The sequence below is a fragment of the Dermacentor variabilis genome, chromosome 8 (assembly GCF_050947875.1).
Source record: "Dermacentor variabilis isolate Ectoservices chromosome 8, ASM5094787v1, whole genome shotgun sequence".
NCBI classification, from domain to species: domain Eukaryota; kingdom Metazoa; phylum Arthropoda; class Arachnida; order Ixodida; family Ixodidae; genus Dermacentor; species Dermacentor variabilis.
The window spans coordinates 94,987,532-95,013,099 of NC_134575.1; the positions used below are offsets into that span (position 1 = coordinate 94,987,532).

Below are 25,568 nucleotides of genomic sequence, written 5' to 3' on the forward strand. Positions count from 1 at the left end.
GTTTTGCAATATGCAAATGCTGGTTTGGAAAAATTATCAGATTACCTAGAAGGCGCATTACGTTAGCGGCTGTCCTGTCGCTCATGCTGACATACGGTGAGACGATGTCGATGTAGAATGTGGCCGCGTGGGAATTGACGATTGACGACACCGTGCTGCACAACAACAAAAACATAATGAATGATCTGCGCATCACGATAGACATAGTTTAAAGGGACCCTAAACAAAAATATTACGTTGAGATAGACTGAAACATTGGGCTCGTTTAGTATCCAATTTGCTATTCGCAGCGATAACCCAGCTTTTGTCAGCTAGAACACGATGAAAGTGAAAAATCGGAGTGCCGCCACCTGTTGTATACTATGGTACCTGTCATGTGACGTCAGCGCTGGCTGATTCACGAAGATCGACATAGAGGGAAGTGTCGGGGAGATTACGTCAACGTTTCCATTTGGCGCGCGCGGTTCAACTTGACGAGCAGCAGGGCGTCATTAGGTGGCAATTTTCTGCGCAGCAAACTTATATTGCCATGCACAAAATGATGCTACATACTTCTTGATGAATAATCTATTGATGTAGCTCGACGTAATATTTCCTTGAGCGTCCCTTTAAGGGCGGAAGGCATGCTTTGGGTAGTGACAAAGCTTGCACTAGTCAATAAAAAAATATTTTAAAGACCCCGGCCACTTTGTTCACTCTAACATTGGCATGCCCTGGTGGCTTAGTAGTTATGACGTTCCTAGGCTGAGCACAACGCAATGGTGCTTATTGGAGGCAGTCGTGGCCGTATTCTGACGGAAATGCAAAACAAGCCTGTATTCAAGTGAACAGTACAAAATTCACCCTTGCTTATTCCAGAACCAGTTTCTACTGAATTTTTTCATAACTCAAGCATCACTGCGAGCCGGCTTAGTTGTAAGTGGTTCATCGTGAAACTTTGCGCTACGGAATCGAGGACAAAGAAAGATACAAAAAGAAAGCGTTCGTCCTGCATATCTTTCCTTGTTCCCCTTTGTGTAGAGCAAAGTTTCATGATGTTTTACAATCCACGCGTTACTGCGGAGTGTAAGACCATGTCACTCACTTATCAACGATGTATTGAAGTCCGAAAAATTTTTGCCCTACGGGATGGCAGGAGGGAACGCATAGTAAATAAATGTTCTTATCTTATTGCATGGACCCTGTCCACGGTATATTCAATTGAAATTGAGCTTATCCTGTAGCCGTCGGTATCATGTAGCCGTCCACTGGATGGAGGAGCATTATTGTTGCAGTGCTGTTACTAAGTGCGTTTACGCTTCGCCTATACAACGAGGAGATATGTCCGTCACGAGAGAGGAATCACTATAAAGAAAATAACCTATAAAACATTGTTTCTATGAAAGGTTTCTTAAAATATTTGGTGATGGTGGAATAAATGCCATCTCTAGAACCATATGCAGAGGCAACTTGAGCATTCTAGACATAAGGAAAATTCCCATTTGGCGAAAGTTTACTGCCAAACGATCTCTCAAATCGATGTTTCAACGAACATTCGTCTGGCCGGAAGGAGGCATAATCAAAAGGTACAAGCGAGAAACGCCGATCAAAAATGACAAGGATTGAAACTTAAAGATGTTACGGCTTCCGTACGGAAGCGTTGCTCGCAAAAAAGTTGCTAGACGAGGTGAACGTATGTCGGTTTTCGTAAGTGACCAAGACACCTAGCGCAAGCAGGTGGAGGATTGCCGTCATTCCTGTTTAGCGTTTCTTTCGTAGTCTGGATAAGAAGCGATTCCAGATACTGACGGGAACACCAGTTTCTTTCTTTCGTGATTATGTTTACCTTGTCCCAGTCAGTCTCATGAGAAAGAGTTGCCACGTGTACCGCAAGTGCACTGGAGAGAACATGCTTTTTTTGACGTCATTCATATGGTCTTTCAGCCGTCTTTCAAGGTTTCCGCTCTCGCCGATATAAACAGTCACAGTCTGCGCAGGGGATTCTGTAGACAACGCCTGCAAAGTTTTCTTTCTTGAGACGGTCGTTCACGTGCCCCCACTCGTTCTTCAGCTTACGGACGGGAACACGCGCCACGTTTACGCGAAATTACCGCAGAACCCGTGCCAACGCCTCACTGACACCTGGCACGGTGTGACAGTGGCAACGTGGGCATGGGCTCCCGCCATGCGCGACGAAGCGCCGTTGTCTGGGCGCCGTTCTAGGGAATCAATAAAACTAACAGGGTACCCGCAATTGTAAAGTTTGGGGCGCATCTCGGACAGGCCAGATGCACGGTCATCTTCGCTGGAGCAAATCCTATGCGCTTTTTGTATCAGTGAAGAGGCAACTGAGCGTTTGTTTCAGGCGGGGTCATGCAAACCGCGAAAGCTCCTGGTGGGGTATGGCGTGTTCACACTGATTATACATGATTATGCCTAACAAAATAATTATTTCCGATTTTCCGTTTTTTTCGCCGTTCGCCCTCAGTTATCGGTCAAATGTTTGTTCAGGCTGCGCTCGCTTCACCCGTCTGTCACGCAACGTCACAAAACCACGAAAACTCAGCACGTCAGCGTGGCGGGTGTGCACTAAAGATGCACGTATATGCCCAAACTAAACCTATTTTTCTTTTCGGAATAGCCAGCGACTGCCCCATTCTGTAATAAATAAATGATGAACACACACTGATTGCTCTGGCTGTGGCTACTCGGAGCTGCCGGGGAGAATGGATTTCTCTCGATATAGTAAATCTTTTACGGGACAGTATAATACTGTCAAGCCCTTTCTGCAGGTATACGACATCGCACCGGCAACTCTTTGCTGAGAATTCCTTTTAACGGCATTTTTAGCCTTCCGTTGCTCGCCGCCGTGATTTTGGACCAGCGACGGCAAGCTAAGCAAGGGGAAGCGGACCAATCGCAGAGGCGAGCACCACCCCCTTATCCGCTTATATAATTTCACTGCGGTTGCACATGCCTACCGCAAACATCTCCACCTCTGCGCGCTCTACGGGTCTGGTCAGCCAATTAGATAAAAAAAAACAGGTCAAGGTTGGCAATGCAATTTGTTTTGAAAGCAAACAAAGCTTACGTCTTTAAATAAGGCGATCGCTTTACTGGGCTCTTGAAGCAAGGCTGCGGGTCACCACCCGACGTTTGCGCTGGTGTTTGCGTAAGTTTGAGTCAACAGATTGGAATATACTCAGAATCGAATAGATTTACATAATACGACCGCAGGTCTGCTAAGTTCTTTAATGTCGCCTCGAACCTTCTATGGTTGGAGAATGACCTTGAAAACAAAGTTCATTCGAGAACTCCCTTATTGAACAATCATCATGCTACAAAATTTTAAATCATGGAGTTTTATGTGCGAAAACCACTTTCTGATTATGAGGCACGCCGTAGTGGAGGACTCCGGAAATTTTTACCACCTGGGGTGCTTTAACGCACACCTAAATCTAAGTACACGGGTGTTCTCGCATTTTGCCCCCATCGACATGCGGCCGCCGTGGCCGGGATTCGATCCCGAGATATCATGCTCAGCAGCCCAACAACATAGCCATTGATCAACCACGGCAGGTAGGGCGAAATTTGGTGAAATTTAGAAATGCGTAAGACAGTAAACGCTTTAACCACGCGAAATATCTCGCGTATTATTATTTATGTCCTATCACTCACTTACGTACTGTCATACTAATTCAATCTTATGATGAGTGCCTGAAGTATTAGGGCAAGTAATTCGAAGTTTACTGCGTTCTGCACGTGGCTGAGGTCCGTTTTACAGAAGATTTACCACGTGCACTTTGATATCAAGCTCACTGGCATACAGTAAGGTCATGTACTACATTCCTGCAATAATTAATTTTTTTCAACGCTTAATTTTCGAAACCGAAACAGCGACGCTGGACTACGCGTTCTTTATTCTATGTAAGGATAAGGAGCGAGAATTGTCAGATAGAAAAACGGCGTTTTAAATTCTTCGAAAAAATGCCACTTATAGTCTCCTTTCCGCGTCTCTAAACATGGCTTCAATTAGTCTACTCACCTTGTCGAAGCCCCGAGAAGTCCAGCCAGGAATAACCCCCGGAGCACTGCGACATCAGTAAGCCTCTCTCGCATGTAATATGGAACAATCTTAAAACAAAAAATATATAAGAACAGAAAATGATATTAACAAACTCCAATTGTAAGGAAAAAACGTCTAGACTGCAGCAGTTCACGAATATCTCAAGTGCAGGCTGCTCGAGCAGAAGCCCCAATTGGTGCTTTTGTTACATCTATGGTGTCTACCTGCATCCCTATAGTGTTTCATTGCGTCGTAAGAGTAGCTTATTATTTAATTAAGTGGGTTGGAACGAGAGGCTTGTAATTTAATTTAGTGGGTTGAAACGAAAATATGTTATGCCGTCCCACGCTGCACTTGCTAGGAGTCTCAAGTCTGAAGTAAAATAATTCTCATGGAATGCATGAAATAAATACGTGTTTTGGCAGACGAACTTTTCAATCTATCGCATACAGCATAGGAGCCTAAAGTTTCGCAGTGATGCCGTAAATGGCTATGCTTCATGCCATTTAGTCCGAATGCTACAAACATACATTGCTGTTGGTTACTCTTTGGTTTATGCTTTTATCAGCCCGAGGTAATAAAAGAAAACTGGTACAGCGCATTGAGGTACAAAAGCTAGCAGAGTCCATTTTGGGTAATAGTCCATCTGTAATTTTTATCTTCGATGATGCGTCTCGCCAATAGTCCAACCTCAGCGAATGTGGGCGGGGGGCTTCGAGTAAGGCAATGATGAAAAGCAACTAACTACGAAGAATGCAGGAATTTTAAGGCAATTAGCATTCTTTGCCCACCTCCGGCGTATTAACTCTATCTATCTATCTATCTATCTATCTATCTATCTATCTATCTATCTATCTATCTATCTATCTATCTATCTATCTATCTATCTATCTATCTATCTATCTATCTATCTATCTATCTATCTATCTATCTATCTATCTATCTATCTATCTATCTATCTATCTATCTATCTATCTATCTATCTATCTATCTATCTATCTATCTATCTATCTATCTATCTATCTATCTATCTATCTATCTATCTATCTATCTATCTATCTATCTATCTATCTATCTATCTATCTATCTATCTATCTATCTATCTATCTATCTATCTATCTATCTATCTATCTATCTATCTATCTATCTATCTATCTAGCCTCTCACGCCGAGCAAGTGGCCAAGTTACCTGAGCCACTCGGTACGGGCTCACAGTTGCGATGCCGTCGTGGTCATTTCACTGTTGTTATTCAAGCTTTGCGCTATCATCTTCAGACAGGCCTGTTAATACAGTCGTGGTCACACACTTGTCATACTAGTTATACTTATACCGTTGTCATTATACCGTTGGCATCGTCGTCATACACTTATCGTCATGCATTCTTCGTCATACTATCGTCCTTATACTATCGCGGTGCTGCTGCACCATCAATCGTCGTCTCCTAACTTTGTCCACCCACTCCCGTCATGCCGTGGTAGTAATACAGGCTTCGGGATACAGTCGTTGTCTTGCCGTTGTTGTTATACACTGGTCGCTATTTCACTGTCATCATACCGTTGCTGTGTCGTTGTTGTCAATGCGTCGTCGCCATACAGTAGTAGTCGTCGCACATTGGTTGTCATATCGTCGTCATGACGCCGCAACGGTTGTTCCGTCCTCGTCATTAAAAGTTCGTGATCTGACTCTCTCTCGTATTGCCGTCGCCATCTTGCAGCTTTACTATCTTCACCATTTGAGTACCGTCATCCCATTATCATAATGCCGTCGCAGTCATAATGCCTTCGTCGATCCATACACATTATTTCTCCTTCGTCCTTCTGTCGTAATCATGCAGTCATCGTTTAATCGTGACTTGCCGCCGTTGCCATGCCATCGTCGTCATTGCATCATCGCCAGAACGTCGCTATTATGCATCTGTTGTGAAACCGTCGTTGCCATGCCATCGTGGTTGTGCCATCGTCGTCATTCCAGATTCGTCATACGGTTCTAGTCCTACCCTCGCCGTCACGCCATCGCCTGCTGCAGTCGTCTTTAACCCATTGTCCTTACCTCGTCGTCGTGACGTTGCCCTCAATATACCATCGCCGTAATTTAAGAATCGCATCTCAATGTCATCGTATCGTCGTCCTCAGACCACCTTTGTCGTTTAATTGACGTCATTCCTTCTCCGCCAATCCTTAGTCGTCATTACATTGGTGTCAGGCGGTCATCCTCAGGCTGTCAGTGTTCATGGGCCACCTTGGCAAGCGAGTCTCACAGCAAAATGCCACTGTACCGGAGTATGCAGCATATGGCTGCAGCAACGGACGTCTCAGAATGATCACTAAGATGTTAAATAAACGTGCGTCCAGAAATACGGAGTTTCGTTACATTGGTCGAAAGCTAATCGTATTACCGTCGACATCGCGAGATGTGTTCTGCCGCTTTTTTTTATACAAAGGGTGGCTGTAACGCGAATTCATCTGAGACGGAATCGTTGAGCACGTTCACGTGCGTATGAGTAAAAGGCACGAGAAAGCCGTTACATTTGAGCACTTGCGATATGCGCTCCACATATGTCATGCACGGCCCGTCATGCGGAAACGACGCCCACAGTTTTGAAGCACGTAAACTTTGTGAAACACAGTGGATAGCGCTTTTGATGATCGACTACACGTTGTCGAAGTTGCAAGATAATAAATTGTCTGTGACGGTCATTAAATTTCTTCTAATTGTTTGGGCTGCGTTTCCAGAATAAAATGGAGAATGCGAATTGCAAGGTAAAGGCCACAGTCTCTCCAAGAATACACACAAAAGAAAATACCATCAGGGCACAACGAAGCCGCACAGTGATATTACATTACGTGGCAACAATAAGTCTTTCAAACTTAAGTCAAACTGTTTTACAGCACGAGCAAGTCTTTTAAATTACACCAAGAACAATACGCACGAATACGTGATACAGAATCATCGCTCGAATGTCGCCCTAATGCCCATCGTGTGACGTAACGTTTCACTCATAAAATAAGCGCCCAATGAAAGGTTTGGGTTCATTTCTGCACAACCACTAGCGTTCAATAAAATCAAATATTTTTCGTTTAAATCTTTATAAAGTCTTGAACCATGCCACTGAACAGATTGGTAACGTCAACAACGCCTGACGCTCTCCAGTTGAATAAAAGCCCTTCTAGGTAGAAGCCAGCTGTACTAATTAAATAATCATTTGTTGGCCAGCATTAAGTTGCGCAGGGACGAACTAAATAAGTAAGAAGACAGCTCACTAAAACCTAAGTTTTTTTGGAAATATGCAATAACTTACACATTTAGGCAAAATAGCATAATGTCTCAAATAAAAATAATTGCAGCTGCGCGTCTAAATCATGTTCGTTGGCGAGGCTTCCGCACACGGGAGAGAAATATTGTTTCCTTCTCGGATAACACCATTGACGGCATGCTCCGGTAGGAGCTGCCCTTTTTGTGCATAGCAACAACCTCTAGGATGCGACTTTAGTGTGCCCCTCTTCCTGCTCATCGAGCGCAAGTGTTAAACATCGCGCCACGACAACAGCTAGGGCAATGTGGCTCAGGTTACTTGTCCCTGTGCAAGCTATGGTAGCTAAACCAGTCGTTATGAACGGACCAGCAAAATACCGCGTAAATGTAATACCTGGTCAAAGCTTTTGATGAGACCAGCGAGGACTGGATCGCAGTCTCTGTACCAGTACACTATCGCAAGAGCGCCGACTGCTGCGAGTGCGAAGAATGATAATACGAAGAGAGCCCCGGTGATGACAATCCTGAAAGAAATCATATCGAAAATCTGTCTCTTTTTTTCCCCCGAAAGAACGGCAACGCTCTTACAAACCTTTTCGCTTCTCGTAAAGTCCTCGCTGCAATGAACCGTTGAACTGCCATCTGGTCAAATCCTGTTCGCACAAGACTGTAAGGCAGAGCACCTGCCAAGGCACTCCACACGTTCTCATCGCTCGTCAGGTCCATGTTTGTGCTGAAATTGGGAGAAATGTGTTTTTTTCAATGTCCGATTAGAGATGAAAGGAGTTACAACCTTAGGTGTATTTTTTTTTCGGTGATGTCGACAAATTAAAAAAAGAAAATTGGAGTTTTACGTGCCAGAACCATAATGTGATCATGAGCCACGCCGCAGTGGATGACTAGGGAATGCTTTTGACCGTAATAAGGCATTTACTGTACACCGTTATCATATATACAGGAGCCATTGTGCATTTCTACCCCATAGAATGCGGCTGCCACGGTCGGGATTGAACCCGCGACTTCGAGCTCAGCAGCGCCACGTTACAGGCACTGCGCCACCACGGCTGGTTGGCGGCAAATATAACATACTGGTAGGTGTCACGGCCGAGTTGCAGTCACTTTCCTGCGAAAAACTGTACGTTTATTGTGGATATTTTGAATTATCTGTGAATCAGTAGCGCATTGACACTGCCGATTATGCTGTTGTTGCAGACACAATTATGCTGGTTGGGTAGCGCCTTATATAGAATGTATAGTCGTTTAATAATTCCTGCCCGTTATAGAAATGAACAGCAATAATGAGAGGTGGAACAGAAACGTTACTGCCCAAGCACTCCGTAGAGGTGATTAACCGGCGAAACTGAAACGTGCGCCACCACTGTTTATCACTGGGCTAATGCCGAAGTTCATTAAACGACGGCTTGGTAGGCTGCCGGATGCTCTGCAAGCAGCAGCTGGTTGCGCTCGGCTGCACGAGCCAGGTCCTTATCCATCCGCGTTGAACAATTATGAACCGTCAATGTACTTAGGCGGCGGCTTCCTATGGCACCGCCGCGTGGGCCGCACATTGAAAGCGATCTGCGATGCCCACAAGGAGTGCCGACTGCTGATAGCTTCGGACGCTCTGATCTCGCTGCTTGCTGAGCGTTGAAGAGAGACACGCGGGCTCGCATCTTGAAAGCGATCTGCGAAAGTCGCTCTGTACAGCATGTGCTGAGAGCTCCGTGAGCGCTGTGTTCTCGCCGCTTCGTTGGCGCTGAAGCGAGAGACAGCACGAAAGTGAATCCTCTCGTTGTTGCGGGCGCTATCTTGAAAGCAGTCGTCTTCCGTGACGGACGGACGGAGGACAGTTTTCTCGTTGGCTAAGCATCGTAATGTTTGAGCATTGAAACGAAGGACGCGTGCTCATGACACGAGTGTCCGAATAAACGCAGCACAGCGACGAACATAAATATGTGGCGCGAGCAGAAGAAGCCACAAAATCGACTATTCTCGGCGCGTACCCGACAGCGCTCATGGGCGACAGTATGTGAAGTAACCATCTTCATCCCATCAACATGTCACAGCAAGTGGGGAAGTCGGAAGGTGCGAAAGAGTGAAACTCACGAGAGTCTTCGAGCATACGATGCGAACTGGGTCCAGTGGCATCATTGGTAACGCTACGAGATTCCGTTGCGTAAGACCGCAAAATCTGGCTGTGTGAGGAAATAGTCAAATTCGATTCTTCAACGCAGGAGCCCGATATGTCGTTTTACGGCGAGACCGGCGAAAAGAGAGCGTATTCCTCGGACGCACGAATTGCCATGCACTGTCAATAAGGTTGTCAAGAGTTACATAATTTGCCTCCAAGGTGCTGCATACTCTGTACTAAGAAAAGCAAAGATGGTAGGAAGATTCCACATTTTTGAGTTAGTCGTCAAGTTTGCACATTGTCAGTGATGTCGCATTCTTTGATAAAAAGATTTCAAGTTAAACTTTGCGTGCAGGCCCATAACGAGAAATTAAAAAAAAATACACGATGGTTACAAGTGTGTAACGCGAGTGTTTAGGGGTTATACCTCGGTCATCCCGCACGTGTAATGTCATTCACAGTAAGTGACGTTCAACCGAATGTCACTGCGGTCTTGCGTTCCCTGTCCACACGGGTATACAAAATGGCATTCCCAATTGCTGGCGATGTTTATCGGCACCTTGCGCACGCCAGCACTCGGCAATTGACATGATTGTGTACTTTTAGATTGCGCTTCGCCCTGCGCAAATCTGTGAGGTGGCCTTCCCACACTTTCAGCAGCGCGGCCGTCTCGTCCTCCGGTTCAGTGCGCGTTTCACTTCTCATCCTCCACTGACGAAGCTGCAGAGTTGGCTTCCGTGCTTGGTGGATAGGCTTTAGCGCGGTACCAGGTTGAAACCCATGTGCAGAAAAAAAAAAGGCAGACGAGCGTTTGTAAAGATGCTCGAGAAGAGGTGCTAGCGTCCAGTCGGAGACTTGGAAGAAAAATATAGCTGCGCCAACTATTTAACTATCGTGATGTAGGTCATAAAATTATTAAAAAGTTTATAACAATTATGACAACCTTTACTCTGATTTCGATCGCCCGACCTACCTGGCAACGTTTAACATTAGAACGTTATCTAGTTGGCGAGTCTAACAGTGTTATTGGAGGAATTAGAGGGTAGTAAATGGGATATAATAGGGTTCAGTGAGGTTAGGAGGACAAAAAAAGCATAAACAGTGCTAAAAATCGGGCACGTCCTGTGCTACCGTGGCTTAGCGGTGAGACGAGATCTAGGAGTCGGATTCCTGATCAATAAGGATATAGCGGGTAACATACTGCAATTCTATAGCATTAACGAGAGGGTGGCAGGTCTTGTTGTGGAACCTAATAAGAGGTACAAATTGAAGGTCGCACAGGCCTGCACCCCTACATCCAGTCATGATGACCAGGAAGTCGAAAGCTGCTATGAGGACGTGGAATCGGCGATGGGTAATGTCAAAACAAAATACACTATACTGATTGATGGGCGACTTCAATGCCAAGTTAAGCAAGAAGCAAGCTGGAGACAAGTCAGTAGGGGAATATGACATAGGCTCTAGGAAGAGCAGGGGAGCATTATTAGTAGAGTTTGCAGAACAGAATGATATGCGGATAATGAATATCTTCTTCTGCAAGCGGGATAGCCGAAAGTGGACGTGGAGGAGCCCGAATGGCGAGACTAGAAATGAAATAGACTTCATACTCTGCGCTAACCCTGGCATCATAGAAGATGTGGACGTGCTAGGGAAGGTGCGCTGCAGTGACCATAGAATGCTAAGAACTCGAATTAGCCTAGACTTGAGGAGGCAACAGAAGAAACTGGTACACGAGAAGCCAATCAATGAGTTAGCGGTAAGAGGGAAACTAGGGGAATTCCGGATCAAGCTACGGAACAGGTATTCGGCTTTAACTCAGGAAGAGGACCTTAGCGTTGAAGCAATGAACGACGATATTATGGGCATCATTAAGAGTGTACAATAGAAGTCGGTGGTAACTCCGTTAGACAGGATGCTAGTAAGCTATCGCAGGAGACAAAATATCTGATCAAGAAACGCCAACGTATGAAAGCCTCTAACCCTACACCTAGAATAGAACTGCCAGAATTTTCGAACTTAATCAATAAGCATAAGACAGCTGACATAAGGAACTATAATAAGGATAGAATTGAACCTGCTCTCAGGAACGGAGGAAGCCTAAAAGCAATGAAGAAGAAACTAGGATTAGGCAATAATCAGATGTATGCGTTAAGAGACAAAGCCGGCAATATCACTACTAATATGGATGAGATCGTTCAAGTGGCTGAGAAGTTCTATAGAGATTTATACAGTACCAGTGACACCCACGACGATAGTGGAAGAGAGAATAGCCTAGAGGAATTCGAAATCCCACAGGTAACGCCAGAAGAAGTAAAGAAAGCCTTAGGAGCTATGCAAAGGCAGCTGGGGAGGATCAGGTAACAGCAGATTTGTTGAAGGATGGTGGGCGCATTGTTCTAGAAAAACTGGGCACCCTGTATACAGAATGCCTAATGATCTCGAGCGTACTGGAATCTCGGAAGAACGCTACCATAATCCTAATCCATAAGAAAGGGGACGCCAAAGACTTGAAAAATTATTGACCGATCGGCTTACTGTCCGTACCCTAAAAAGTATTTACTAAGGTAATCGCAAATAGAATCAGGAACACCTTAGATTTCTGTCAACCAAAGGAACAGGCAGGATTCCGTAACGGCTACTCAACAATAGACCATATTCACACTATCAATCAGGTGATAGAGAAATGTGCGCAATACAACCAACCCTTATATATAGCTTTACTTGATTACGAAAAAGCGTTTCATTGAGTCGAAACTTCAGCTGTCATGGAGGCATTACAGAATCAGGGGGTAGACGAGCCATATGTAAATATACTGAAAGATATCTATAGCGGCTCCACAGCCACCGTAGTCCTGCATAAAGAAACCAACAAAATCCCAATAAAGAAAGGCGTCAGGCAGGGAGATGCGATCTCTCCAATGCTATTCACAGCGTGTTTACAGGAGGTATTCAGAAGCCTGGAGTGGGAAAAATTGGGGATAAGAGTTAATGGAGAATACCTTGGTAACTTGCGATTCGCTGATCATATTGCCTTGCTTAGTAACTCAGGGACCAATTGCAATGCATGCTCACTGACCTGGAGAGGCAAAGCAGAAGGGGGGTCTAAAAATTAATCTGCAGAAAAAGTGATGTTTAACAGTCTCGGGAGAGAACAGCAGTTTGCGATAGGTAGCGAGGCATTGGAAGTGGTAAGGGAATACATCTACTTAAGGCAGGTAGTGACCGCGGATCCGGATCATGAGACTGAAATAATCAGAAGAATAAGAATGGGCTGGGGTGCGTTTAGAAGGCATTCTCAGATCATGAACAGCAGGTTCCCATTATCCCTCAAGAGAAGAGCGTATAACAGCTGTGCCTTACCAGTACTCACGTACGGGGCAGAAACCTGGAGGCTTACGAAAAGGGTTCTACTTAAATTGAGGACGACGCCACGAGCTATGGAAAGAAGAATGATGGGTGTAACGTTAAGGGATAAGAAAAGAGCAGATTGGGTGAGGGAACAAACGCGAGTAAATGACATATTAGTTGAAATCAAGGGCGTGATCGGAGATATTTTGTTCGATACGCGTTCTGTTCGGTTGCTGCTACGTCAAAATGTGGCAGAGTGCAAAATCTGTGACAACGGGGCGGAGAGAGCAACCAATCAGGAAGCGGTGACCTCCCAGGAAGTTTACTTCCGTCGTTTGTCGTCTGCTTGCGGACAGTATACTACAAAACGAAATGTTTGTCGTCTTCCAAATGAATGAAATCTTATCTTAAAAAAGTATTTTTTCTTCTCAAGCCCAAACACGTTTTCAAATAGTAGTACGTGTGACTACTGCAATTTATTACTATTAGTTTCTTTGCGTCGTGCATAGGTGGTGTCGCGCACAGCGAGAACAAAAAAGAAAAAGAAACGACGGGAAGAGTGGCGCACTTTTCAAGAGGCAGCGACAACATTCCAGTGGGTCGCTGGCACCAATGATGGGGTCGATTTCTCTGTACAACCAACGAATTTCCTGTTTTTCTTTCCTGTTTTTCGTTCAGGCCGTGCTCTTCATCTGCCCGACACCCCCAGCCATCGAGACATGCTTCGGCCTTTCTGCGGCTGAGACGACGGAATACTGTATCTTCAGGCCTACCAGTCCGCAGAGATGCGATATCAGTGACATGCTCCCGGACATGCGCACATGGGCACCGTTACTTGCCGGATTTTCCTCGCCGTCATCGATTACGTCAGAGTTTTGGCAGCATAAAGGTCCGGCCACTTCGCGGATTCCGGCCAGTGGGCACGGCAGGGGCACAGCGACAATGCCGCTCACGAATCCTTTCCTGTTTTTCGTTCAGGTGAGAGACTATCGCCTAACGTATACCTATCGCAGTGACAATGTTTGCCTCTTGCTTCTGCCGTGCCCACGGTCTTTGAGTGATATGCTTACTGCGATTAACCATTGCTTTGTGAACCTACTGCCTACCTGTGGTGACGTAGAGACTAACCTGGGACCGTCTACTGCAGAGATGCTTCAGACCCTAATTGATGATGTTCATGAACTTAAACACACTGTGCAAGCTACTAACAGCAAGATTAACGAAACAAGTATTAAGCTGTTTTCAATTGACAAGAAGCTTGACGATATTTCTGCTACGGTGACTAATTACACGAGCAAGGTTGACGAGCTTCAGTCAGAAGTCGAAAAACTGGCTTTGAAAGTAGACGACTTGGAGAATAGGAGTAGAAGAGAGAACTTGGTTGTATATGGCATAAAAGAATCGACCGAAGAAAATTGGCAATCCCTCGAACAAGTCGTGACTAAAAACATTCTGACTGACACTCTAAAGGTTCCAAACGTGGCTATCGAGCGTATTCACAGAATTGGCCGCCCAGCCGAGGGCAGATGCCGACCCGTCATATTTAAACTTATGGATGACAGAGATAAGGCCAATACTTTGAAGAATTGTAACAAACTGAGAGGCACAGCCTATAGCATATCGGCAGATTTCTCCCCGCGGGTACAATCAATCCGAAAGAAGCTCTGGGCTGCTGCTGCTGAACACAGGAAGAAAGGTGCCAAGGTCGTGCTGTCATTCGACAAAATCAAAATAATGGTAAACTGTTCCAATGGGACGACACTCAAGATAAAATAGTCCCGCTACTGATAACATATCCGATAAGGATGTGATACCTCATTCGCACGAAATTATCCGCCATGACCGCAGTTCTAGAGGAGGTGGGGTAGCCATTGTGATAAAGAAAGGAACAGATTACACGCTTGTACCACACCATACTAGCATAGAAATGGTCTGGATCCGATTTCATACTTGCAAACACAGCATCTTTATTGGCGCCGTTTACAGGCCTCCAAATTCAGATCTAGGTATGCTCGAGACGCTGTATGACTTTTTGAATGAGCACAAAAAGCGATATTCACATGTCATTTTGTGTGGTGATTTTAACTTGCCAAAAACCAACTGGGAATGCTTGAGCGTCTCATCTTCATGCCGGCATTCTGATTTGCTACTCGATATTGCCTTTTCTTTTAACTTGAAGCAGGTTGTGGCTGAACCATCGCGAGTTACGGCTACCACGGGCTCACTTCTAGACCTTGTATATGTGTCTGATGCTATTGAAAGGCTGGGTTTCACGGTTAATATTATGCCCGGTATATCCGACCACGATTTAGTGCTTTTCAAAACCAATATGTCACGACCAATCACACGCCAATCAACAAAACAATTTTACGCTTTCAATGACGCTGAAGACGAGAGTATTTTAGACCTTCTTGAACAAGAATATGACAATTTTTTTGCAAGGTACAGTGAAGGCCACACAAGTCCGAATGAATTGTGGTTGAACTTTAAAAGTACGGTACATATGTGTATTCATCGGTACGTGCCGCCGAAGAAGAAGAAAATTCATAGCCACAGTCCATGGATTACACGCGAAATAATTCACCTAAAACCTCGCGTAAGCAGACTTTCCCGTAACATTTCGAGGGCTGCACACAGTACTGTGGCGTCACTTCGTAGAGAGCTAAGAAATCAAATAAGACAATCAAAATTCCAATTCATAAATGTAAAACTGCACAACTTCCTCATTAATGACCCGCGAAAATTCTGGAATTATCTAGCTCAAAAAAAGGACCCCATACACAAATTGACAATAAATGACGTGGACGTTAGTGACGGACAACAAATAGCGGCAACATTCAACGACTATTTTTCTTCTGTGTTCCTGCGTGGTGATGGTCCGTCTACCAATTTCAGATCAACCAGCTTCCAGATACCTGATCTTAGCATAGGCGAAGAAGGCATTTTTTCCGCCCTTCTACACCTGAATACAAAGAAATCATCTGGACCAGATGATATTCCGAACACGTTTCTTTCCAGATACGCGGAATGGTGTTCAAAATTCCTCTTTATTATATTCCGTACTAGTCTACGAGAGGGTGACGTTCCCAGGGATTGGAAGCTGCCTAAGGTTATTCCTGTGCACAAATCTGGTACCAAGCTCTGTGTCGCTAATTACAGGCCAATTAGCTTGCTGTGCACTGCAGGTAAAGTTATGGAACACTTTGTTTTCAAACACATCGCCTCATTCTTGGAAGACAATAATTTTTTTTCTGAAGCTCAACATGGATTTCGTCGCGGGTTATCTACTGTGACACAGCTAATTCACACTACCTATGATTTCTGTAAAACCCTTGACAAAGCAGGACAAATAGATGCCATTTTTCTGGACTTTGAAAAAGCCTTCGACCGCGTACTGCATAGTACGCAGAATCAACAGAATCAACAAATTTTACAGTGGCTTGATTCATACCTATCTCGCCGGCAACAGTACGTTCAGATATCCAGTTCAAGCTCACCCATCGCTCCAGTATTTTCAGGAGTGCCACAGGGCTCAGTCCTTGGGCCGCTTCTTTTTCTTATATATTTAAATGACCTAAAACTTGACTCTCCTGTGCGGGCCCGTTTTTTCGCAGATGACTGCGTAATTTATCACACAATTCTCGCCGAACGTGACCAGCTCGTTCTAAATAACTACTTGTGTGCTGTTAGTAATTGGTGCCAAAACTGGTCGATGACATTAAATGTCACGAAATGCAAACAAATGACCTTAACCCGAAAGAAAGGTCCACTGAAGTATTCGTACAAAATTAATAGCGCTCCTCTAGAACCAGTAGCACAATTTAAGTATCTTGGCGTAACGATCAGCTCGAACCTCAGTTGGAGCCCCCACATTAAAAACATGGTTTCAGTGGCATCCAAAAGACTATGGCTAATAAGACATCGGTTAAAACATGCAACCACTAAAACAAAACTTGTAGCTTATACTTCGCTCGTGCGCCCCCTACTGGAATATGCTGACGTGATCTGGGATCCGCACACTAAAACGAATGTAAAAAGTATCGAGGGGGTTCAGAGAAAGGCACTGCGATTTATACACCACGCCTACGGAAGACAGGTATCGATATCTGATCTTCTTAGCCGCTCCGGTCTTCCCACCTTGGAATCTCGTCGAAAAATGCACCGTCTGAAGATGCTATTTGCAATCATTAATAATCATACCAAATTAGACTTCCACACTTACATGCAGTACAACAGAACCCGACAGACTCGACACAAACACGACAAAACAATTATAATGCCTCAGTGCAGAACCAACACATACAAGCTGTCGTTCTTTCCAAGAACGATAGCAGACTGGAACAAGTTGCCCTACGATGTGGCCACCTTATCATCACCCGATGCATTTTTTTCAGCAATCAGTTCTAGCCAATAAACTTTGTGAGCTCGTTTTCTTTTTCTTTTCTTTCTTTTTTGGATTTGAATGTAACGTGTTTGCATCTTATTTTGTTTGCTTTGCTTCGCAGTAACCTTCTGTGTGCCTATGTGGTTCTCAGTCGTAACTGTTACTGTTGTTGTTTTCTTGATGGACCATTAATATGAAAAGCGTCATGTACCCACTCCTGCCCTGGCTACCAAAAGGCGGCCGGCAGTATTGAATAAATAAAAAATAAATTATTTGTTTCGAGAAACGAAAACGACGCCGGAATTAACTTTCTGCCATTTCTTCAAACGCGTTTCGCACCACCACCCGCTCTCTTCCTTCCTCAGGAAACGCCAGCGCAAAAACCTAAGTTCCCTACGGAAGCCCATTTTCTCGAAATAAACTATGGATTGGATCCAAACGTGTCATGCCCCAGCCGCCGGTTGGATGGAATCCAATCCACCAGACGCGCCATGCGAAGCTGTATGGTCGCTTCAAACTTCCCAGCTGCTGTCGGGTTCGGCACCTAGCAGACGAAATCCTCGGTGCGAGGATGATTGACAGGAGCGTGTCGTCATTTTGACGTCACGAAAAACGGGGCCGCGCCCCGCGGTTGGCGACGTCGGCGCGAAGTAGGCCAATCGCGCGCGCCGGTAACCGAACGAACGCGCCGAACAACCATCTCCGATCGCACGCCAAGAAAAAGAAATGGGCATGGGCAGGGCATGTAATAAGGAGGGAAGACAACCGATTGTCATTAAGGGTTTAGGACTGGATTCCAAGACAAGGGAAGCGTACCAGTGGGCGGCAGAAAGTTAGGTGGGTGGATGAGATTAAGAAGTTTGCAGGGACGACATGGCCAGAATTAGTACATGACCGGGGTAGTTGGAGAAGTATGGGAGAGGCCGTCGCCCTGCAGTGGACGTAACTTGGCTGATGATGATGATAATGATTACTCTGATTACATTTCGCTTGAATTTTTTGCCAAGCGCCTGTCGTCGAGACTACACAAATCGCGCTTGCATCAGTTCGGGAAACTAATTGAACGGGCCAATGCCATTAGATGTGAATGCCATTCGCTGTGCCCGCATAGAAATAACAAAAATCGCATTAAGACGCAATCTTATTCGCTGCGAATGTGGTTACGCGTACCTTGTCACAGGGGTATTAGCTATGTTGCCCGGGCTAGGCGTTCTCGCTTCCAATCTCGAGCACACCGAATCCTTACAGTTGTCTGAAGGTCCTGCTTACTCGGTGACATATCAGTGTAAAGCAAGTTTCGTAGCGTTTTGGTTTAAACCGTCACGTCTCTGTGTGGCAATTGACTCTTTGGTTAACGCGACGCGGCAGCAAGAGCCCTTGCGACGAAGGAAAAGGCGAGACGTGACCGTGACGCGGCAACGTTTTCACGACAACGCGGTTTGCAATCGGTGGATTCAGCTGCCCGTGACGCGCGGAGAGCAACACCGACTGGTGGTGTCGCAATGTACCGAGCTTCGCGTCACGTGACCAAGCTCTTCTCTATCATTGGTTTATTCCAGCACTGAAAGCGCCTTCCACTCGCACAGACGAGGCTGGCGAGCTGCGAAGCTCTGGGCTGCGGACGGCTACAACGAGGACGACGGCGCGAAACTGAGCAATTAGTGAAGGAAATATAACGTTTAATTAATAATAATATTTGGGGTTTTACGTGCCAAAACCACTTTCTGATTATGAGGCACGCCGTAGTGGAGGACTCCGGAAATTTTGACCACCTGGGGTTCTTTAACGTGCACCTAAATCTAAGCACACAGGTGTTTTCGCATTTCGCCCCCATCGAAATGCGGCCGCCGTGGCCGGGATTCGATCCCGCGACCTCGTGCTCAGCAGCCCAACACCATAGCCACTGAGCAACAGAAATATAACGTTTGAGAACAACTACTTCACCAGCGGCACATCGAACCTACCGCCAAACATGGTAGCGCCGTTAGTAAAATGGTAACGTTCAGCATTACTCTGCAGTTTGAACTACCGTATGACTGTGTAAGAAAAGAGATTAATTGGCCCTTAGCCCAATTTGAGTGTTCTTGTTTGTCACTCCTAGGCACACTTGATAAATAGTATGCGTGCCCACGAATAGCCACACCCATACAGATGGGCGTACAATGAAACCTCTAAAGCATACTACTCAATGACCGCAAAACCTATTTGTTCAGCATTAAACCACCTCGCGCCTATGGTCACGCTGAACTCGCACTTGAGCGTGAAACAGTTTGCAGTTAAGCGTCATGCATCTTTTCCTTTATATATGAAGCAAGAGTTACTATCTAGCCGCAGGCTGGTTTGCTTTATGCTCGCCCGAGAGTGAGGTCTCCGCACTCACGCCGCTCACGGACGTCTGGACCAGAAGATTTAGCTCAGGGGCTTGTATCTAAATACATGCAAACAAAAAAAAATCTCTTTTCTCGGCAGCCACAACATCAGTCGTGATGACGTTTCTTGCATTTCAAAGAAAAGTTTGGATTTAGTGACTGTAGCAAGTATATATTTGATACACCATGGTAATTTTTTTTAATGTAGATAAATAACTGAAATTTTCTAGAAACTGAGCTGTCAAGTATACAACTCTGTAACTGAGCAACAACAGCAACAACAAAAGAAAACGACGTCACTATCCTGTAGTCTACATCTACAGACACGACAAAAGCGCACAGCAATCGCCATACCCACCTCTCTAAAATATACTGCTAACATGTGAGTTGGACATTTTCGAAACCTTCGTAAACATAGTAGCACATTTAAGTAATCTGTAAATTCATACATCGAATTTGTCAGCATTTGATGATCTTACGAATGCAGCTGACTGCACTGCAATATCCGTTCTTGGTGAAAAGTGGGTGATTTGTGAACTTGGTGCTTCTATTTTTCTAACTAACCAACTTTGAGCAATGGCTGTAACAATAAATGATTGCCCTAAATCAAGCTTCTGCTGCCTACAGTCACTAAAATTTAAGGTTTTCCCTCAAATTCAACATATTTCATTCAAATCTCTCGCGGGGTTGTCTCATTAAAGCACTTCCTCGTTTTACATGCAGCTGAATAGGCGGCGTTGGAGCTGGTTTTGAGTTAAAAGCTACCTTTTATGTGCGTGATTTTTGTGCGCTTTTGCACTCACGTTTCAATCTTTGTGAAATCGGCTGGAACTCATCACGCTGTAAAAATTGCCAACGTCTAGTTCTTGTGTGTGTGTGGAAACAGTTATGAGCGCCATGAATGACGCTCTTGAATTATTTTATTTGCATAAACCGCGTGGCTCCTGTATAGTCAAAAGGTTTGTTTAATTTGCATCAGTGTTTGTTTAATTCCTAGCACGATTCATATCGTAACGCACGCCTATATGCTAAAAAACACACAAGAAAAATCGCCTGACTACTACATCTTTGTACACAAGGAATTTCCAACGCCTTCTGCCCCCCCCTCCCCCACCCCGCCCATTTCGTGATACACCCGGCATACCAAAATTTGATCGATAGGCGAGACCCGTGGTGGGGCGATTACGTCAGAAGGCGTCACAGAGCGTCCTACCTCGCTTCGAGGCCATCCACCACGTTTAGACTATCCGCGCGATGAGCGCATGGGTCAGTGCAGTGATGGGCTGTTCCCACCGCGCGATCTGTCGCTTTTGACGCTTCTAGAAAAGCACATATAGGAACAAACTTTGTTTCATTATCTTTATGGAGGACTGACTCATAGCAAAGGTAAGCTCACGGAAGTGGCTGTCAGATGAATTCACTCACTATCGGTAGCACTCTCGCAACTCAGCTATGCAACTTTGGCGGTTAGCTGGTCTTCCCTGACGTGAGGAAACAGTGCTTTACTCATGAAGCCTGGTCGCAACAATGACCTATGCATATTCGTTTTTGATTGGAATAGACCATAGCGCCGAGTCCAATGCTAGCGGGGTCTAGGAGACTATAGAACACCTCCTTTGCTACTATCCATTGCTTGAAAATATAAGACATGACCTTCGTACCACTCTAAATCAGCTAGATGGAAAAGCTTTCACAATGAAATAGAGCTTGGGACTTTAGCCTCGCATACTGCAGGTAAAAAAGACCATAAACGCGTTGCTGTGATTTCTGAAGGCTACCAGACAGAGTGACCGGTTCTGATATACGTCAGGCAACTGTCGCTACGTTGGCGATATCAACAGTGGTCTTTCCCTGCTCATCCTATGCTCTTCCTTCTTTCCACAATGCAACATAGCCAACCGGGCACAGTCTTGGTTAACCTCCCTGCATTTAATTTTGTCGGTTGCCTTTATCTGTTGACGTTGTGACAATGCTCCCACGCTCCTCAGATTTGCCCTGTCGACTTCCATACGGATTAGAATCTGTGGCTTTCGTCTGCTTCGACAAGCCGAGCCCCAGCGAGTAAACAGCGATGTAAGCGTGCACCTCACTGCTATCTGCTGCTCTCAACTCCACAGTGGCAATATGGCTCGCTGTGGTCTTTGTAGTTAGTGGATGCGGGCGTGCATGAGCGGAAAATAATTGTGAATACGAACAAGTTCCAGTACGGGCTTTGTGTGGGGACGCTTATGTGCTTTTTTAGCATATGTGCATAGGAAGGCACATTGATGAGTGCACTCGCTCACGCTCACTTTGGAATCGTGCGCGCGTGCAAGTGAGTGGTGGTGCGTTTCAGTTCACTTCAATATCAATGCATTGACCACGAAAAAATATTCATGAGTGTCAGCATGCACCCGCTAAAATACGTCGAGGTAAAGATACGTCGCCCAAAGCTATAGCGTGTGACTATAAACGGCACCGCTCTGCCACGTGGCAGAGCAGCGCGGAATATTCTAGGTTGCCGTCAAGATATCCGCATGCTGTATACACTGTATACAGCAGACACTGTATACGGAAAACTCCAATACCACAGCCGCATTGCATATATATATATATATATATATATAGGACGGAACACAGCTGCAGGTTTTACCTATAATTTCTATGTGTATGTGTCACCCCCCACACATGCACTCTGTAGCCTCGTTGTACAATCATACCTTGGGCGATATCTCACCGTAATATGTATTGTGTGACGTTGAGATCACTCATCGACCTCAGCGGTGGGCTTGCACTGCCAGAGTCGTACATCACTTTACCAATGATGATTGCAGGAGACGCAAGCATCACTAGTGCTTGAACACAGTCCGCCCACACGACACTGCGTAGTCCTCCCTGAGATGACAAAGAAAAGCAAGTATTGTAGCAAGATATTGTGGAGAACGCTACATAGGGGAAGGCTGAGTGTCAGTAATTTTGGATCACACGGCAGCAAACGGCGCTGAACAGATGGTATATTTTCATACTAAAGCAGTAATTTATATCTTCAAATATAAATTCAGTTTCATGCTACGCAAGAAAAAAGTGCAACATTTATCTATATACAAATTGAACGCCTGTGTTACATCTCGTCGCTCTCTCTCTCCCTCTCTCTCTCTCTCTCTCTCTCTCTCTCTCTCTCTCTATATATATATATATATATATATATATATATATATATATACCATCAGCCTGGCTACGAAACAGTTCATTCTTAACGTTTCTTCATTCACCGAACCATAACAACCAGGGTAGTATGCGGTCTGCTTTGCGAATATGCGCTCTGGTGCCTGTTCTCAGCGCCTGTAAATACGGTGTAGGTATAAATCACGTAAAGAACAAAATCAAGAAGTTAGGAGGTGTAACAGCTAAGGTACGCATACTATTTGGGCAAGGTAAACGAATATTAGAAACTATTATTTTCTGTCAGATATAGCTATGGAACACAAAAAGACAAGTACTCACAAGAGCTGTGTAAATTGTGCCGGCGAGGCCGATGACAATATTGGAGTAAAGCAGTGGGAATGAAAACACTGAAGAAAAGATGTACGCAATTATTTTCGAACCAGAAAGTGACCGCGACAATACACTGCAGGTTTGCTAGAAGCGACACTCGTTCGAAAATCAGTACTATAAATTTAGCTATGTATAGAACAAGCCCTTAAAAATTACAGAAGTCTGTACACGCTTCAAAAATTGAAATTCCGGCTGTTTTTGGCATATACTGCAAGAACTATATCCGTGATCGACTCCCTTGCTTGGAGAGTGGCAGCAGCAGCAAAATGAAGAAGCAGCAAAAGACCGATGCAGGTGTGGCCGGAAACAGCTAGCCTTGGTTAGAACCCTGGAATTCTCCAGAATACTCTGCACTCTTGTCCGTTGTCGTATTTTGTCCGTTTAATTGGTGCCTTTCACAATTAATGTCCACGATGAACTCACCACAGTGAATTTCTAGCAGTATTCTCTATACATACATATTAATATTTGGCAATTAATTATTGTATCCGGTACTGCGTAAGTATTTCGGCATCAGAATTGTTCCGCTTTCAGTAGAGCTTCATGAGCCAGAGCTACTAGCTGATGTTTGCGGAATGCATTACCCACTAAAGACATTGTTGTATTAATCGCGCTAAAGGAACTCTATACTACGAATGCGACCCCGTGCCCGGACCTGAGAGACCCTTGCCTCCCGCCTCTGAGGGAACTTTCCGGGCTAAGGCACTGTGTTCGCCATTATCTGTCATTCACGAAACTAAGTTGTAGCGCCTGCAACCACGACAACTCAAAAGCTGTTGTTCGCTGTTGATCAGTGAATGCGCAATCAAGTTTTTTTCAGAAATTGTCGTTCCCTTTAGCAAACCATGAGAAAAGGTGTTCGTCGTTGACTTAGTCTTGATGGCCTGGTCGACATTGTAATGATTCATACAAAACAACGGAGAAGCACGTGCCACTGCTTCTCTTGCGCTAGATACACGTGAAGAATTATGTATTCCTTTGTATTTAGAAATAATGAACTGTATGAATAGCGCAGGGGAGCAATGATTCTATACATGAAGGCTTTGCTTTCCTATTTCTTGACGTGAATGACTTTGTTGTTCTCATGAGTTTAACTAATCATAGGAAGTTTTGGATGAACTTGTGATTCTGGATGATGGGATCTGCTTGTTGTCAACACTACTAGGAGCATTCAAATATTTGAAATTTACAGTACGAATACGAGTATATGCCATCGGATTCCTATTCGGTTCGACAATTCATTATTCAAAATTGTGGAATATTTGTTCACTTCGAATACAATAAGACACAGCTGCTACTCTGACACTCTGCAGAGAAAAATACATGACACAAGCTAAGATCCTTCCGAGTGACTGTACTGCAGGGGAACCGCGGTTGTTGCGCAGATGAACCAGTTCCTGAGGCAAGGCATGAAAGGCATCACTTCTGATCAATTGTTTTAGTTTTAAAAAAAAACGTTTTACTCTCCGGTTGCCCAAGAATTCGATGGGTCCGCTTAGGCAAGAAATTTTTCCAGTTGTCCAATCATGTCATGTTTGGATTCTTTCAAAACATTGCGCGGACTTCAATCCTTCAACAAGCACTGCGCTCTAGTACGGTAATATATGGGAAAACATGCTCCTCCTTTGTTTAATTACTGCCATTGGTGCATCGGATACGAACAGCCTTCCTATGTTTCTCATTTACATGTTCCTTATTGCAACTTCCGCACTTCCACTGGGCGACACCATTAGATGTACCAAATCAAAATGTTTGCTCTCAAACAGACTTCATCGAAATTGTTAATAGTGCACATTCCATTTTTGATTAATTATTCGATTCTAACAAGCCTACTTTTTAAGGTGCGCTAGCGGATTAGGCTCTGGTTTCCGGTATCTCAATACCACAATGTATTTATTCCCTTTGCCTGATGTTCCATATAAAACAAGTTTTCCTTAAATATTGCATCTCTCTACACTCTGCGGAAAAATTTAAGTGAGTTTGCCCATACTATGGCTACATTTGTTCACCACCTCTTGTCGCGAGCTAGGTACTCGCGCCTGCATTTATGAGAGACAGTTGTCGAGCTATCATGCAAGCCTGCGAGCTATGGCGCCTTTCAAACAGCCAACAACAGACTTGCTGCTAGGTTTTGACGTGTTTTCAGAGTTAATCCAGCAGATCATGTCCTCGCAGATGATAAATTGCACCGCTTTTACACCTCTTTTCTGCCGAATATAGACGTTCATGGGGAAGGGCTTTCCGCTGCGATCGTAAATATACAAAAATTATTCGAGAAATTTCCAGTTACGACTTCCCGCCACTGAGGAAGAGCTGAAGCACCTCTTCCCTAATAATGTAATCTACTTGCAGGAAGAAAATCTCAATTGTGCTTTTGTGCATGGTCATTCGGCGAATCAGTCTATGTATCAACGATTTACATTAAGCAGCAAATTAGTAACTGCGTGAAAAATAACTGGTTGATGTCACCGCGAACATCACCCTAGGATGACACATTATCCTGT

The 25,568-nt window shown here is 44.8% G+C and overlaps 1 protein-coding gene across 1 annotated transcript in view; it reads right to left on the bottom strand.

The window, feature by feature from the left end:
* LOC142591490 (sodium-coupled monocarboxylate transporter 1-like) overlaps positions 1 to 25,568 on the bottom strand; it is an 83,256-nt gene that overhangs the window by 26,671 nt on the left and 31,017 nt on the right. Inside the window, exons 5-10 of the mRNA XM_075703819.1 lie at positions 23,014 to 23,081; positions 22,247 to 22,404; positions 7,891 to 8,031; positions 7,693 to 7,822; positions 4,025 to 4,113; positions 46 to 155 (exon numbers count right to left, since the gene is read on the bottom strand). Coding sequence (XP_075559934.1) covers positions 46 to 155; positions 4,025 to 4,113; positions 7,693 to 7,822; positions 7,891 to 8,031; positions 22,247 to 22,404; positions 23,014 to 23,081 — 696 coding nt within the window. The remainder of the gene's footprint in view (positions 1 to 45; positions 156 to 4,024; positions 4,114 to 7,692; positions 7,823 to 7,890; positions 8,032 to 22,246; positions 22,405 to 23,013; positions 23,082 to 25,568) is intronic.